Here is a 13,183-nt window from a genome sequence, read left to right on the forward strand (position 1 = left end):
TGGCTCCGGTGTCTGGCCTTGGATGTTCTGAGAGGAGCAGATCTCTGGGTGTAATCGCTGTGACTTCTTTTTATTTTTTATTTTTTGCTTTTGGTCACACCGGGCAATGCACAGGGTTTACTCCTGGCTCTGCACTCAGGAATTACTCCTGGCGGTGCTCAGGGGACCCTATGGGATGCTGGGAATTGAACCCGGGTCGGCCGCGTGCAAGGCAAACGCCCTACCCACTGTGCTATCCCTCCAGTCTCCGCCGTGACTTCTTGATAAGACCCGAGCACGGCAACAGCATGATTCTGTGGAAGACCTCCTGCAGCCCTTTAGCGTCTTTCCCCGAGGGTTCGGGCGTCTCGTCTGCCTCGGGACACACAGCTGTATCCAGCTGCAGCTAGGAAGGCGTCGTCACCTGCTTCACACCGTCCCGTGGGCTGTCGGGCTCTGCCAGGGCGGGGGACAGTGCATCCAGCTCAGACTGGCTCCCGCAATGCTGTGAACTCGGTATTTGAGTGCTCTGCAAATTCATAGGCTGAAGCCCCGGGAGCCAAGATGACTGTTTGGAGATAGAGCCTGTGAGGAAGTGATAAGGCCAGGAGGGTGGGGTCGCAAGACAACAGGGCCGGGCGCTAAGGAGAAGCAGCCCCCCCAGCCTCCACACGAGCTCTGTTGTTCAGGCCTCCTGGTCCCTGTGGGACACCAGAACGCTCACCTAACACACAACAAAGACCTCTGTGTCGGTTTCAGGCCCGGCTTGATCAAGGAGCACAAACGACCCAGATCTTGTCCTTCTGTCTCGACTCCCAGGTGTGTTCTGGGCACTGCTCTGGCCCCCAAGGCGGTGCCCTCTGTGTGATAAACACCTGCTGGAGCTTTAGCCTCTGACCCGCAGGGATAGCCGGGAAACTTTATTTTTCTTTTTGGTTCACAGCCTGCAGTGCTCAGGGGTTCCTCCTGGTGGTGCCTGGGGGACCATATGTGACGCCGGAGATGGAGCCCAGATCAACCTCGCACAAGGCTAACGCCCTCCCCACGGGACTATCACTCTGCCCCCACATCATCAGATCCTCTGGAAAGCTTCGCCCAGTGCTCAGGCTTCTGGGTCTCTCTCTGTCTCTGTCTCTTTCTCTTTATTCTTTCTCCTTTTTTTCAAGGGGCACATCCAGCAACGCTCAGGGGCTATGCCCGGCTCTGCACCCGGGAATCACTCCTGGCAGGCTCAGGGCCACGCAGGGTGCCGAGTGCAGTGTCTCAGCTGCTGCACCATCTCCCCGGCCCCGAAACCCGCCACTTTGCTTCCAGCAGCCCCCAGGAACCCCTGCAGCGCCCACACTCGCCCCACAACCCCCCACTTTCATGAGACCAAGGACCAAGCGGGAAGGGTTCTTTCGTTTATTGTGACACTGACCCCCACTGCGGGCGATGGCATTTATATCTGAAAGGGAGGCCGGAGGCGACAGAAAGAGCAATGTGGCCCCGTGGATACTGGAGCCTCCGCCGCGGAGACCCGAGTGCTGGCCGGCCCGCCCCCACTGGGGTTCAGAGGTGCGAGTTGGGGGGGCAGACTGGGGGGCTGCGGGCACAGCACCCACTCTCCTCTGAGGTGCAATCAAGCTAGCGTAGGGGGGGAGATTCCACACCCCACCCTCTGCCCGGCCCCCCCAGCTGTAAAGTCCAGTCCATCGGCTTCGTGGGGGCTGACGTGCAGCCGTGGTGTCCAGGCCCGGCCCCTGCGTGCCGGTGGATGATGTGAGCGGCTGCCGTTGGCACCCAGGCCCTCATGCTTCCTGCTGAGACTTGGGGAGCAGAGGGGACCCCCGGGACTGGGGAGGCCTGGGGCCGCCTGGGGAAGGGGAGGGAGCCCCTTGCCGGCCCCCAGGGGGCTCAGAGTGGTGACAGAGTGTCCTTCAGGGGCGCTGCCGGCCCCGTCCCCACACGTGAGCGTCCGGGTGCCCGCCCGCAGAGGTGGGGGCTGTGGGCGGGAACCGGCGGCCGGGCCGCCTCCTCGCGTCTGTGCCCACGCGGGAAGGGCAGGAGGGCAGCGCTGCCCGGAGGCTGGAAGCCTTGTGCGCCCCCTCCCCTCTCTCGGCCTTTGTAGGAGCCCCTGAGACTGAGCCCAGCACCTCCTTTCCTGCGGGGGCCCCCAAAGGCCCATCACACATGGCCACAGCAGCAGGGCCATGAGGAGCCCCCTCTGAGGCTGCTTGGGGTCGTCGGGGACCCCCGTGCCTGGGACAGAGGCGGGGGGAGCCCCAGATTAGCGGGGGGGTGTAGTGAAAGCCCAGGAAGGGAAGGGGGGATGGGGCCAGTTCTGGGAGCAGCGGAGGCCATGGCCCCCGCGGTGACCCCGACACCATCTCCCCCCAGGGCGCGGGGGCTGGCCTCTGAGGCCGGTCCCCTCTCCTGGGCTCGGGGTGGAGCTGAGCTGGGGAGGGGTCTGTGCTGCTGCCCCACCGACTCAGTCTCCGGGGGGCGCCAGCTTAGTCCAAACTTCGTGACAACGTTTTGCTTCCAGAAGTTTCCTCCTTGGCTCCTTTTCAGCGAGGGCAGGTGCTGCAGGGCTGCAGGCACTTCCTGCCGGCTGCTGGGCGGGAGGGTGGTTCTGGGCTGGTCCAGGGCAACTTCTGGGTGCAGCGGGCGCCGCGCCCCACCCGCCGCTGTCCTTCCCCGGGCCTCTCACCCGTCACCCCTCCCACCCTGCAGCAGGGAAGCAAGTGAAGGGGGTTCCGGGGGCAGGGTTGCTCCCTCGATGGGGACCCCCAAATCCCCAGCAGGAAGTGGGGGGCAGAGTGGGGGCTGCTCAGAGCTGATGGTCACTGGTGCCTGTGGGTGCAGATGAGGGCCCGCCTCAGAGGACCCCAAAAGCCCCCCATCCAAGCCAGCTCCTCCCTGCTGGGCCAGGCTGGGCCTGGGGGTATGGGGCGGGGGGGGAGGTCTAAAGGGGGCTGGCTAAGACCTGGGTGCTGGGACCCCAGCATCCACCCAGCGCCCACCCCCGGCCTGTCAGACAGAACAGATGTTGCCCCGCGTCGGGGTGGGCTGTGGGGCTCAGGTCCGTCCCTTCAGGAACTCAGAGAGGCCCCCGAGGTCCCCGTCCCTGGACACGGCACCAAGGGGCCACATCTGGAGAAGCGTCTCAGCAACGGCTGGACTGGGGGGCAGAGGAGGACGTGCCTCCGCACCCACGAATAGAGAATATATAAATTTATATTTATATTCATATATATATATATAGACAGCACTTCTCAGACGCCCCTCACCCGGGGACTCCGCTAGCAAAGCCCCCACAGGAGCCCGCACACCCCCGGCCTGGCCGCTCCGCCCCACGCCTCGGGCGCGCCGGCCACCCGGGCGGCTACTTGTAGGGCCGCAGGAAGCGCGTGACCTTGGCGCGCAGCAGCCGGATGAAGGAGCGCGGGAGCATCTCCTTGGACTCCTGCGCCGTGTACTTGAAGTAGTTCTGCGGGTGCGCCAGCACGTCGAACAGCGCCTGGATCAGCTTCTTGTCCTGGGCGGGGAGGGGGCGCAGGGGCAAGTTTGCGGTGCGGTGGAGACCTCCTGGCACTGCCAGCCTGACGCTGGGGAGCAAACCCGTGGCACGTGCTCCGGCCCTCGGTGCGACCTTCCCAGGCCCGGCAGGTGGGCGGCGGGGGGGGGGCTTGGGGGGTTCCGGTATTTGATTGGAAATGGTTTTGTGGCCAGGACCCCAACATCGCGGGGCGCAGAGAACCCCGCGCAGCCAGGAGGGGTGGGCACAGCGGGGGCTGGTGCTGTTCCGCAGGGACGACCCGGATCTGAGCAGGGGCGCCTCTGGACCCCTCCCCAGCTCCCCCCACATCTGTCCCCGCCAGCAGCCCAGAGGAGCCGAGCCAGGACTGAGCACGGGGGTCGCAGGCTGCCTAGCCTGGAAGGACCCGCGCCGCTGCCTCACCCGCCCCGCCCCGACCCCCTTCCAGGGTCCCGCGGGGGCCTCGTCGCTCACTTTCAGAATCTCCTGGTGGTTCTCGGAGGCATAGAGCCGACCGTCCCGCACGATGTCCTCTATGAGCCGCTGGTAATCCTCTGCGCCCAGGGACCGGCAGGGGAGAAGCAGGTGGAGCAGACCCCTCGAGGCGGTTAGAGCCCCCCAGCGAGCCAGCAAGGCCCGGCGGCCAGGAGCGCCCCGCCCACACCCGCTCACCCCGCCCACACCCAGTGATAGCCCCGCCCACACCCAGTGCTACCCACGCTCACACAGCGCGTCCCGCCCACACCCAGTATTTGTCCCGCCCCACACAACACTCGCCCCGCCCACACCCGTGCGCTCCGCCCACACCCACTCTTCGCCCGCCCAAGTCACCCCGCCCACACCCGCGAGCTCCGCCCACACCCAGCGCGAGCCCCGCCCACACCTACCATCGTAGGTGACATAGGGCACCTGGAAGCCGCGGCCGCTGTTGCCCTCGTTGGACTTGAACTGGATCCAGAGCTTGCGGGAGCGGGAGGTGAAGGCGATGGGGCGCTCGTAGGTCTGGCACGTCTCGTAGGTGGTGATGGACGTGGGCGAGGCTGGGGGTACGGACACGAGCCCCCAAATGCTCCCGCTCTCTGGACTCCACCCTGCTCGCGCTGGTTCCCAGGCCCTTTCCCACTCCCCAGCCCAGTTCTGACCCCAGCTTCTGAGAATGGTCTCGGTGCCCTCTCCTCCAGGAAGCCTCCCTGACTGCTGCATGCCCAGGCTATCTCACTCCTGATTCCAGACCTGCTCAGCGCCAGGAGGAATGCAGACCTGCCTCACGCAGGGGTTCTGGCCCCTGCTGACCCTTCTGAGACGTGCTGGGGTGTGTGGGGGAGTGTGTGTGCAAGGGTGCACAGAATGCGCCTGGGCTGTGGGCACACATGTGTGTGTGCGTGTGTGCGTGTGTACATGTATGGAGTACCCTCGGCTGTATATGTGTGTGGCATGTAGAGTGTGTATGCATATGTGTAGTATATGGAGCATGCGTGTATATGGTGTACCCCAGGCTGCACGTACGTGTGTGTGCATGTGTAGCAAGCATATGGTGTGTGTGCACGTGTGTATAGTATATGAAGTTTGTGCATGTATATAGTATATGAAGTGTGTGCATGTGCACGTGTGTGTAGTATATGGGGTGTGTGCATGCACGTGTGTGTAGTATATGGAGTATATGCGTGTGTGGGTATAGTATATGGAGTGTGTGCATGTGTGCATGTGTGGCGTGCCCTGGGTTGCATGTGTGTTTATGTGTGTGTAGTACATGGAGTGTGTGCATGTGTGTAGTATATGGGGTGTGTGCGTGCACGTGTGTGTAGTATATGGGGTGTGTGCATGCTCGTGTGTGTAGTATATGGAATATATGCGTGTGTGAGTATAGTATATGGAGTGTGTGCATGCCCGTGTGTGTAGTATATGGAGTATATGTGTGTGTGAGTATAGTATATGGAGTGTGTGCATGTGTGCATGTGTGGCGTGCCCTGGGTTGCACGAGTGTTTGTGTGTGTAGTATATGGGGGTGTGTGCAGTACATGGTATGTGTGTGTGGTACATGGGGTGTGCATGCATGTGCACGCACAGCGTGCCCCGGCCCTGCGCCTGCACCTACCGCTCTTCCTCATGACCAGGACGTCTCCGCACTCGTCCTCGATGGGCAGGAAGATCTCGGGGACCACGACGAGGATCCTGCGCTTGGGCGGCGGGGAGATGTGCCACACGCACTCGGCGTTGGCAGGGTACTCGCCGGGGTAGTTGGGGGACTCGATGTAGCCCGTGTAGTCGCCCAGCTCGCCTCCGCAGTGCTGGTCTGGGGGAGCCGAGGCGGCTGGTCTTCGGGGGACCCGGCTGGGCAGTGCCCCGGGGGGCAGGTCCCCTTTTGGGGCCCCCTGCTGCCGGCAGAGCCAGCTGTGGTGTGCGGGCCCTGGGCGCCCGTCCCCTCCCTCCTTCCTCAGTTTCCCTCACGGCTGCCCAGCCTCCACAGGGAGCAGGAGGTCCCCGAGGGGTGACACGCTTCCCTCCCGGTGGCCCTGAGGGGTCGGCCAGGAAAGGGCTGTGGGCGGGACAGGGGCGGCGAAGGGCCGGAGAGTCCCGGGCTGCCTGTGTCCACCCTGACCCAGACAGACCCGAGGAGACACACACACACTCACATGTACTACTCACACAAGACACGCATATAGACACACACGTAGAGACACACAGACACTGACACACACGGACATACTTAGATACACACATCCACACACACACACAGACACACAGATACACACCCACACACAGACACATTCAGATACACATCCACACACACATAGACACACACAGATACACACCCACACACAAACACACTCTCAGATACACACAGTCACATACAGACACACACAGACGTAGACACACACACAGATACACACCCACACATGGATACACACAAGCACACTCTCAGATACACACAATCACACACAGACACACACACTCACCCAGACACACACGTGGATACACTTACATGCTTACATACCCAGACACACATGTGTATACACAGTCACCCCCTGACACACTCACATGCTCACACACACAAACTCAGATACACACTTTCACCCAGACACACAGAGGCAGACACACACCCACACACTCAGATCCTCAGACACGCACAGAGGACCGCCCCTCCCCTCCCCCTTCCCTAGCCAGGGAAGTGGGCAGCGGGCCGGCGGGCGGCCCAGGGGCCCAGGGCCAGGCTGGCAGTGCCACGGTGGGGGCCCCGCTGGGACCTACTTTTGCAGTGGCTGACGTTGGTGGAGCCGTCGGAGTCGGTGCTAGTGTTGCCGGGACAGGCCACGCAGTGGTTCTGGCCGAACTCGGGCTGGTAGGTGCCCACGGGGCAGCGCAGGCAGCGGTGGCTGCTGGTGTTGTAGCGGTGGCCGGGCGAGCAGTGCACTGTGGGGGGGCGTGAGCGGGGTCTGCCCTGGGAGGGGCGGCGGGGGAGGGGCGGCAGGGCGTGTCTGGCCAGGGAGGGGTGAGGAGCCCGAGCCCCCCGAAGGGAGCGTCTCTCCTTGAAAGCCCATCCCCGGGCGGCAGAGGGGGGTCTCGGGATGGAGGGTCTTCCACGTCGCAGGGAGGGGGCCGGGGCTGGACGGCTGCGGGCCCCGGGGTCCTACCTTTGGTCTCGCAGTCCTGGAAGGAGGTGGTGCCCCCGTGCTTGGTCAGCAGCCCCCCGCCGCAGGGGAAGCAGCTGGTGCGCCCCGGCTCGGGCTGGTACGTGCCCACCGGACAGGCCTGGCATGGCCGGAAGCCGTCGGCCGAGAAGGAGCCTGGTAGACACTGGCCTGGACGGCCGGGCAGCCTGAGTGGGCGCAGCCACCCCCGAACCGGGGGCCTGGCCGGGCCCCACTCCCCGCAGCCAGTGGGCGGGCTCCTTGTGTCTGTGTCCCCCGGGGCCGAGGTGGGGGGAGAAGAGGGTCTGCGGGGTCCCGGCCCACACATGCTCATAGAGAGCAGGGGGCAGAAGCGAGTCTGCACGGGGTGGGGGGGAAGGTGCTCGGCCCGTCCCAGGGTGCCACCAAGACAGGATGGGGCTGTGGGCGCTCGTGGCGGCTCTGCCCCACAGCCGGGCGCCCCATCCTGCCCCGTTCCCAGGAGGGGATGCCGGGGGCCCATTTCACAGGTGGGGTCAAGGTCGGTGGACTGAGAAGGGGCTTCTAGGCCGCCCCCAGGGCAGAGCATGACATGCCCGATGAGCAGATGGCACACGCCAGCCACACACGTGCCACCAGGACGGGAGCCACGGCACGAAGGAGCCTGTTGGCCCCACAGGGCACCGAGTGCCTCACTGCAGCTTCAGGGGGCGGCGGCTGTAAGCCATGCAGCCCCGTGCCGTGGCTCGGGGCCCTGTCCGTGTCTCGGGGCCCTGTCCGTGTCTCAGGGCCTGTCTGTGTCTCGGGGCCCTGTCCGTGTCTCGAGGCCTGTCCGTGGCTTGGGGCCCCGTGCCATGTCTCGGGGCCCTGTCCGTGTCTCGGGGGCCCTGTCCGTGTCTCAGGGCCCTGTCCGTGTCTCAGGGCCCTGTCCGTGTCTCGGGGCCTGTCCGTGGCTTGGGGCCCCGTGCCATGTCTCGGGGCCCTGTCCATGTCTCGGGGGCCCTGTCCGTGTCTCAGGGCCCTGTCCGTGTCTCAGGGCCCTGTCCGTGTCTCGGGGCCTGTCCGTGTCTCGGGGCCCTGTCCGTGTCTCAGCGGCCCTGTCCATGTCTCGGGGACCCTGTCCATGTCTCGGGGCCCTGTCCGTGTCTCAGCATGTGTCTGCTGCCTCTTTCCCGGGCAGGGCTGGCATCTGGCCTCACTATGGAGACTCGAGCTTTACTGCGGAGCCGCCACCCTTGCCCACGCAGGTGTGGCCGGGGTGTGCTAACGGCAGCCTGAGGGAGCCTGTGGGTGCTGGCCCACATGGCTGGGGTCCCCCCGGCTCCCCACCCACCCCCCACCCACCCCCCGCACCCACCCCCGCACCCACCTCCACACTCGGACACGTTGCGGGCGCCGGCCAGGCCCAGGCCGTCTCTGCTGGGACACGGGGTGCAGCCGAGCTGGCCCTCCCCATCCTGGTAGGTCCCTGGCGGGCAGGGCGCACACTGGCCCAGCTGCCCGTCGAAGTGGGTGCCAGGGCCGCAGGGCACTGCAGGGACAGGGCGGGGGTACGGGGCTGAGAGAGCCCATCCCCCAGGAGGCCCGACCCTGCTCTGTGCGCCCCCCCCCGCCGTGCCCGTTCCCCGATCCTCCCCATGGCTCCCGGCTCAGCCCGGCTGTGTTCTGTCCCCTCCACGTCCATCCTTCCGTCCAACCCACATGCCCGTCCCTTCTCCCGTCTGCACGGGGGCCCAGCTCCTGGGAACACGGGCAGGGCTGTGGCAGGGCATGCAGGGGCAGGGGTGTGCCTCTGTTTTTATCACACGCACACACATGCACAGACGACACATACTCACATGGCAATGCATGTGTGCCACATAAGCACACGCACACAGGAACGCAGTCACACATGACACACAACACAACCTACAGACATGCATGATATGCACATACTACACACGCACACACAACACACCAGACATAACAGGCAACATGTGTATACACAACATATATGCACACAATACTCATGTGGCACAAGCACACACAGGAACATACACACACAACATACATACATGACACATGTACACAGAACAAGGAACATGCACGACATACAGCACATGCAATACACATACATGACTACACACACCACACATCAACACATGCACATACTACATGATACATGCATATACAACACAGGAACATACAACATGACACATACACACATACAACATACACATATACATAACAATGCATGGCACACAGAATACACATATGCACACATGGAAACACACAGGACACACATGCACATAGGTTGCACACGCACACATACATTCACACACAGCAGTCACCAAAATAGTCTCTGTGCAAATCTACTCCCCACCCGCCCTGCCCAGGGGGCCTAGACACAGTGTCCCCTGGTCCCCGTGGCACCGTGGCCCATGTCTCCTCCTGTCCCTGCATCCGTGGGGGCACCGAGGACCCAGGCCCAGCGGCAGGGGTGACCGCGGGCTGAACAGGGGCCGCCCCAGCTCTGCGCCCGACTCCGCCATGAGCACAGAGTCCCCGAGGCACCGCCCAGCCCCAGGCCACAGACACGCCCGTTCGGCATGAAGGAGGGACGAGGGACGCCCTGTGTCCGCCCGGCCACACTTGCAGGTAGCCGCGAGGGCCGGGTCCAGCCGTCCTCGGCAGGCCGCCTGGCCCCAGAGGGGATGAGCTGGAGGGCGGCGGGGCCTGGCGGGCAGCAGCGTCCTGGGGCCACGCGGGCTCCCTGCCCGGCGCGCACCCAGCAGCGTTCCCTCCTGGCCCAGGGGACCCAGTCCTGGCAGTGCTCGGGGACCCTGGGGGGTGCCGGGGATCTAGCCCGGGTCGGCTGTGCCCTGCCCTGCAGGACCCCGCCCCTCGTCCTCCGCCCCGCCCGCTGTGACCCCGCCCGCTGTGACCCCGCCCCTCCGTCCTCCGCCCCGCCCGCTGTGACCCCGCCCCCCGCAGGACCCCGCCCCCGTCCTCTGCTCAGCCCGCTGTGACCCCGCCCCCCGCAGGACTCCGCCCCTCCATCCTCCGCCCCGCCCGCTGTGACCCCGCCCCCCGCAGGACCCCGCCCCTCCGTCTTCCGCCCAGCCCGCTGTGACCCCGCCCCCTGCTGGACCCCGCCCCGTCCTCCGCCCAGCCCGCTGTGACCCCGGCCCCCGGGCCCCCGGCTCCCCCGCGGGCGGAACTCACCGCACTTGCCGTCCTGCAGCGCCTGGCCCAGGCTGCACGGCCCCTGGCTGTCCGGGGCCTTGGCTGGCCGCTGGGCCACCTCGTACTCGGTGCCCGCGAGCCGGACGGAGAAGAGCTGGCGGCTGATGGCCCTGCGCAGGGCCCTGATGGCGGCCTGCAGGCTCTGCTCCACGCGCTTCTGCAGACAGTGCGCCTCGCAGGAGTCTGCGGGAGAGCCGCACTCACGCCCGCCCCTCTGCTTTCTGAACAGGCCCCTCCCCACCCGGCTCTCTCTGACCTCTGACCTTCGCCTCTCCTGTTCCCTCAGGCGAATGCTGTTCCCTGCTCTGGTCTGACTTGCCTCTTCCAGGAAGACTTCCTAGGTGCTCCCCTGGGAGAGGCCTCTGCTCTGTGCTCCCTGCTTGTTCTAAGGCCCCGCGGCCCCCGCTGTGAGGGTCTCCTCAGAGTGTGGGGGTGTGGACCTCGCCGGGACCCTCAGCACCCAGGAAAGATGGCGTGAGGTGCTAGGGGCTGTGCCCGGGGACCCCAGGCTCCTGCCCTCAGTGGCCGTCCTTGCCCGCTGCCCCACCGCCCCCAGGCACCCCCACCTGAGGCCCCGTCCGCCTCCGTCTCCACCTCAAACTCGGCGGTGATGTGAGTCGCCTCCCTGGACGGAGCCACGCGGCCGCGGTGCTTCTTCTTGGACGAGTCGCACTTGAGGGTCACGGAGGTCACGTGGCCGTTCTCTGGACAAGGATGGGGCGGCTGTGGCCTCGGGCTCGCCTGTGGCCCCTCTGCTCAGGGCCCTGGGGCCCCAGGACAGGCCACCACAGGCTGCGGGGAGGGACCGTCCCCCACCCCCAGTTTCTCCATGTGCTGCCCACAGCCCGCGGCCTCCATTCTGATTCGGGGCCACACCCGGCCGTGCCCAGGGCTGACTCCGGGCTCTGTGCTCGGGGCTGACTCCTGGCTCTGTGCTCAAGGATGACTCCTGGCTTTGTGCTCGGGGCTGACTCCTGGCTCTGTGCTCAGGGCTTACTCCTGGCTCTGTGCTCAGGGCTCGTTCCTGGCTCTGTGCTCAGGGATGACTCCTGGTTCTGTGCTCAGGGCTCACTCCTGTGCTCGGGGCTGACTCCTGGCTCTGTGCTCAGGACTCTCTTCTGGCTCTGTGCTCGGCGCTCACTCCTGGCAGTGCTCTGGGGGCTCTCTGGGCTCTCGGGGATGGAACCCGGGTCGGCCACGTGCCAGGCCACTGCCCTCCTGCTGTGCTATGGCTCGCGCCCCTGCAACCCCGTCTTGGCCACCCTCATCCTACACTGCCACTGGCGGGCCCTGTGGCTTGTCCCCCTGCCCCGCCAGGCTGAGCAGGAAGTGGGGGTGCCTGCGTGCCAGGGAGGGGGGGCAGCGCCCTCTGCCACCGTGTGGGAGGCCGGGGGACACCAGCCCAGTCCTGAGAACCTGCCCCAGGGCCCGGGGCTCACCGGGCAGCAGCTGGCGGGGACCGTCCTGGGCGGGCTCCCGGCCGCGGGGCTGCAGGCGGCACTTGGCGTCTCGGATCTTGAAACGAGCCTTCTGCCTGATGGGGGCGGCGGGGGCACCTGGCAAAAGCCCAAAGCCCCCCAGGTGTGGCCTCACCTGTGGGCAGGTGTGGGAGGGGCTGCTGGGCGGCCGAGGGGGGGTCGGCGTCATTTCTCTCCCGAAGCGTCTGTCCAGTGCGTGTGTGAGTGTGTGTGCGTGTGTGTATGTGTGTGCGTGTGCGTGTGTGTGTGTGTGTGCGTGTGCGTGTGTGTGTGTGTGTGTGTGTGTGTGTGTGTGTGTGTGGTGTGGGGCCGGGCTCAAGTTGGGGGATCCCGGGGAGGAGGATGAGGCCCCCAGCACCCCCAGCCTCTCATGCTGAGCAAAAGGGGGGTGACCGGCAGAGAGGGGAGGGGTGTGGGGGGGACGAGGGTCTGGGGAACCCTGAGCCCCTCCCTGCTGTGTCGGGGGCTCCGCGGGGCTGTGGGGGTCGTACGGCATGGTCAGAGGTCGCCACCGCAGCACCACCCACCCAGAGGCCAGGACACACGGCCGGGCAGGGGCGCGAGGCCGGGGGTTACCTGGGCAGCCGGGGCCAGTGCTGTTGCGTTTCTGGGGCGCCCTGCCCCGGAGCCCGGCGATGCCGCAGCTCAGGCTGTAGCTATTCTCCGAGTCTGCGGGGAGACGCGGGTGAGAGCCAGGCGGGGAGCTGAGGCCTCGCCCCCCCCCCACCCCTGGCACGCCGTTACCTGGGGCGGAGAGTGTGTGCACGGGGCAGGAGAGCGAGCAGCTCTCCACGCCGCCCGCCCGGCTGCAGGTCAGCTGCGTGCGCGGCCAGGCCCTGGCCCTGGACAGGCACTGACCCGTGTCTGCGGGAAGGAAGACGCGAGAGAGGGCTGCAGGGGGGTTGCGGGGCGGGCCGGGGGTCAGACCAGGGCTCCCCAGCACTGGCCCGGGTGAGGACAACAGACCCACGTTTGAAACGGGCAGCGCCCGGGCGGGCTGAGTCACGGGCGGGCATCTGGAAGGCCTGGAGACGCTCTGGCCGAGCTCCGTAACCTTGGCAACCGGGGACCGGCCTCCCGATGCGTCCTTGCGAACTAGCGCGCTTGGGAATTCCTGCCTCTGTGCCCGCCGGCCAGTAGGTGCCCCGGTGCCACAAAACAGACGCCCCCCCCCCACCAGGCTCGGGCACAAACCGGGAACAGGGGCTCGGCTGCGGGTTTTTGGGCTCGGAGCGTGAGCACGCCCGCTCCTCAGCACACGTGACTCTGCGTGTCCACGTGGCCAGTTGGTGCCAGCTCTGGAACAGGGTGCGCGGGGGCAGGGTGGTGGTGGGGGGGCAGAAATGTTTTTTTTTTTTTTTTGCTTTTTGGGT

General features: G+C 65.8%; 1 protein-coding gene across 2 annotated transcripts in view; it reads right to left on the minus strand.

Moving 5' to 3' along the window:
- Positions 1–1,369: 1,369 nt before the first annotated feature.
- The window catches only part of SCUBE1 (signal peptide, CUB domain and EGF like domain containing 1), a 62,519-nt gene continuing 50,705 nt past the window's right edge, over positions 1,370–13,183 (minus strand). For both annotated transcript variants that reach the window (XM_055143078.1, XM_055143077.1), the window contains 12 exons: positions 12,555–12,674; positions 12,387–12,479; positions 11,772–11,888; positions 10,899–11,036; positions 10,312–10,515; positions 8,477–8,638; positions 7,132–7,299; positions 6,749–6,910; positions 5,595–5,792; positions 4,387–4,539; positions 3,974–4,053; positions 1,370–3,499 (listed from right to left, as the gene is read on the minus strand). In XM_055143078.1, coding sequence (XP_054999053.1) covers positions 3,347–3,499; positions 3,974–4,053; positions 4,387–4,539; positions 5,595–5,792; positions 6,749–6,910; positions 7,132–7,299; positions 8,477–8,638; positions 10,312–10,515; positions 10,899–11,036; positions 11,772–11,888; positions 12,387–12,479; positions 12,555–12,674 — 1,748 coding nt within the window. In that variant the 3' untranslated portion in view covers positions 1,370–3,346. The remainder of the gene's footprint in view (positions 3,500–3,973; positions 4,054–4,386; positions 4,540–5,594; positions 5,793–6,748; positions 6,911–7,131; positions 7,300–8,476; positions 8,639–10,311; positions 10,516–10,898; positions 11,037–11,771; positions 11,889–12,386; positions 12,480–12,554; positions 12,675–13,183) is intronic.

The sequence above is a fragment of the Sorex araneus genome, chromosome 6 (assembly GCF_027595985.1).
Source record: "Sorex araneus isolate mSorAra2 chromosome 6, mSorAra2.pri, whole genome shotgun sequence".
Classification (NCBI taxonomy): domain Eukaryota; kingdom Metazoa; phylum Chordata; class Mammalia; order Eulipotyphla; family Soricidae; genus Sorex; species Sorex araneus.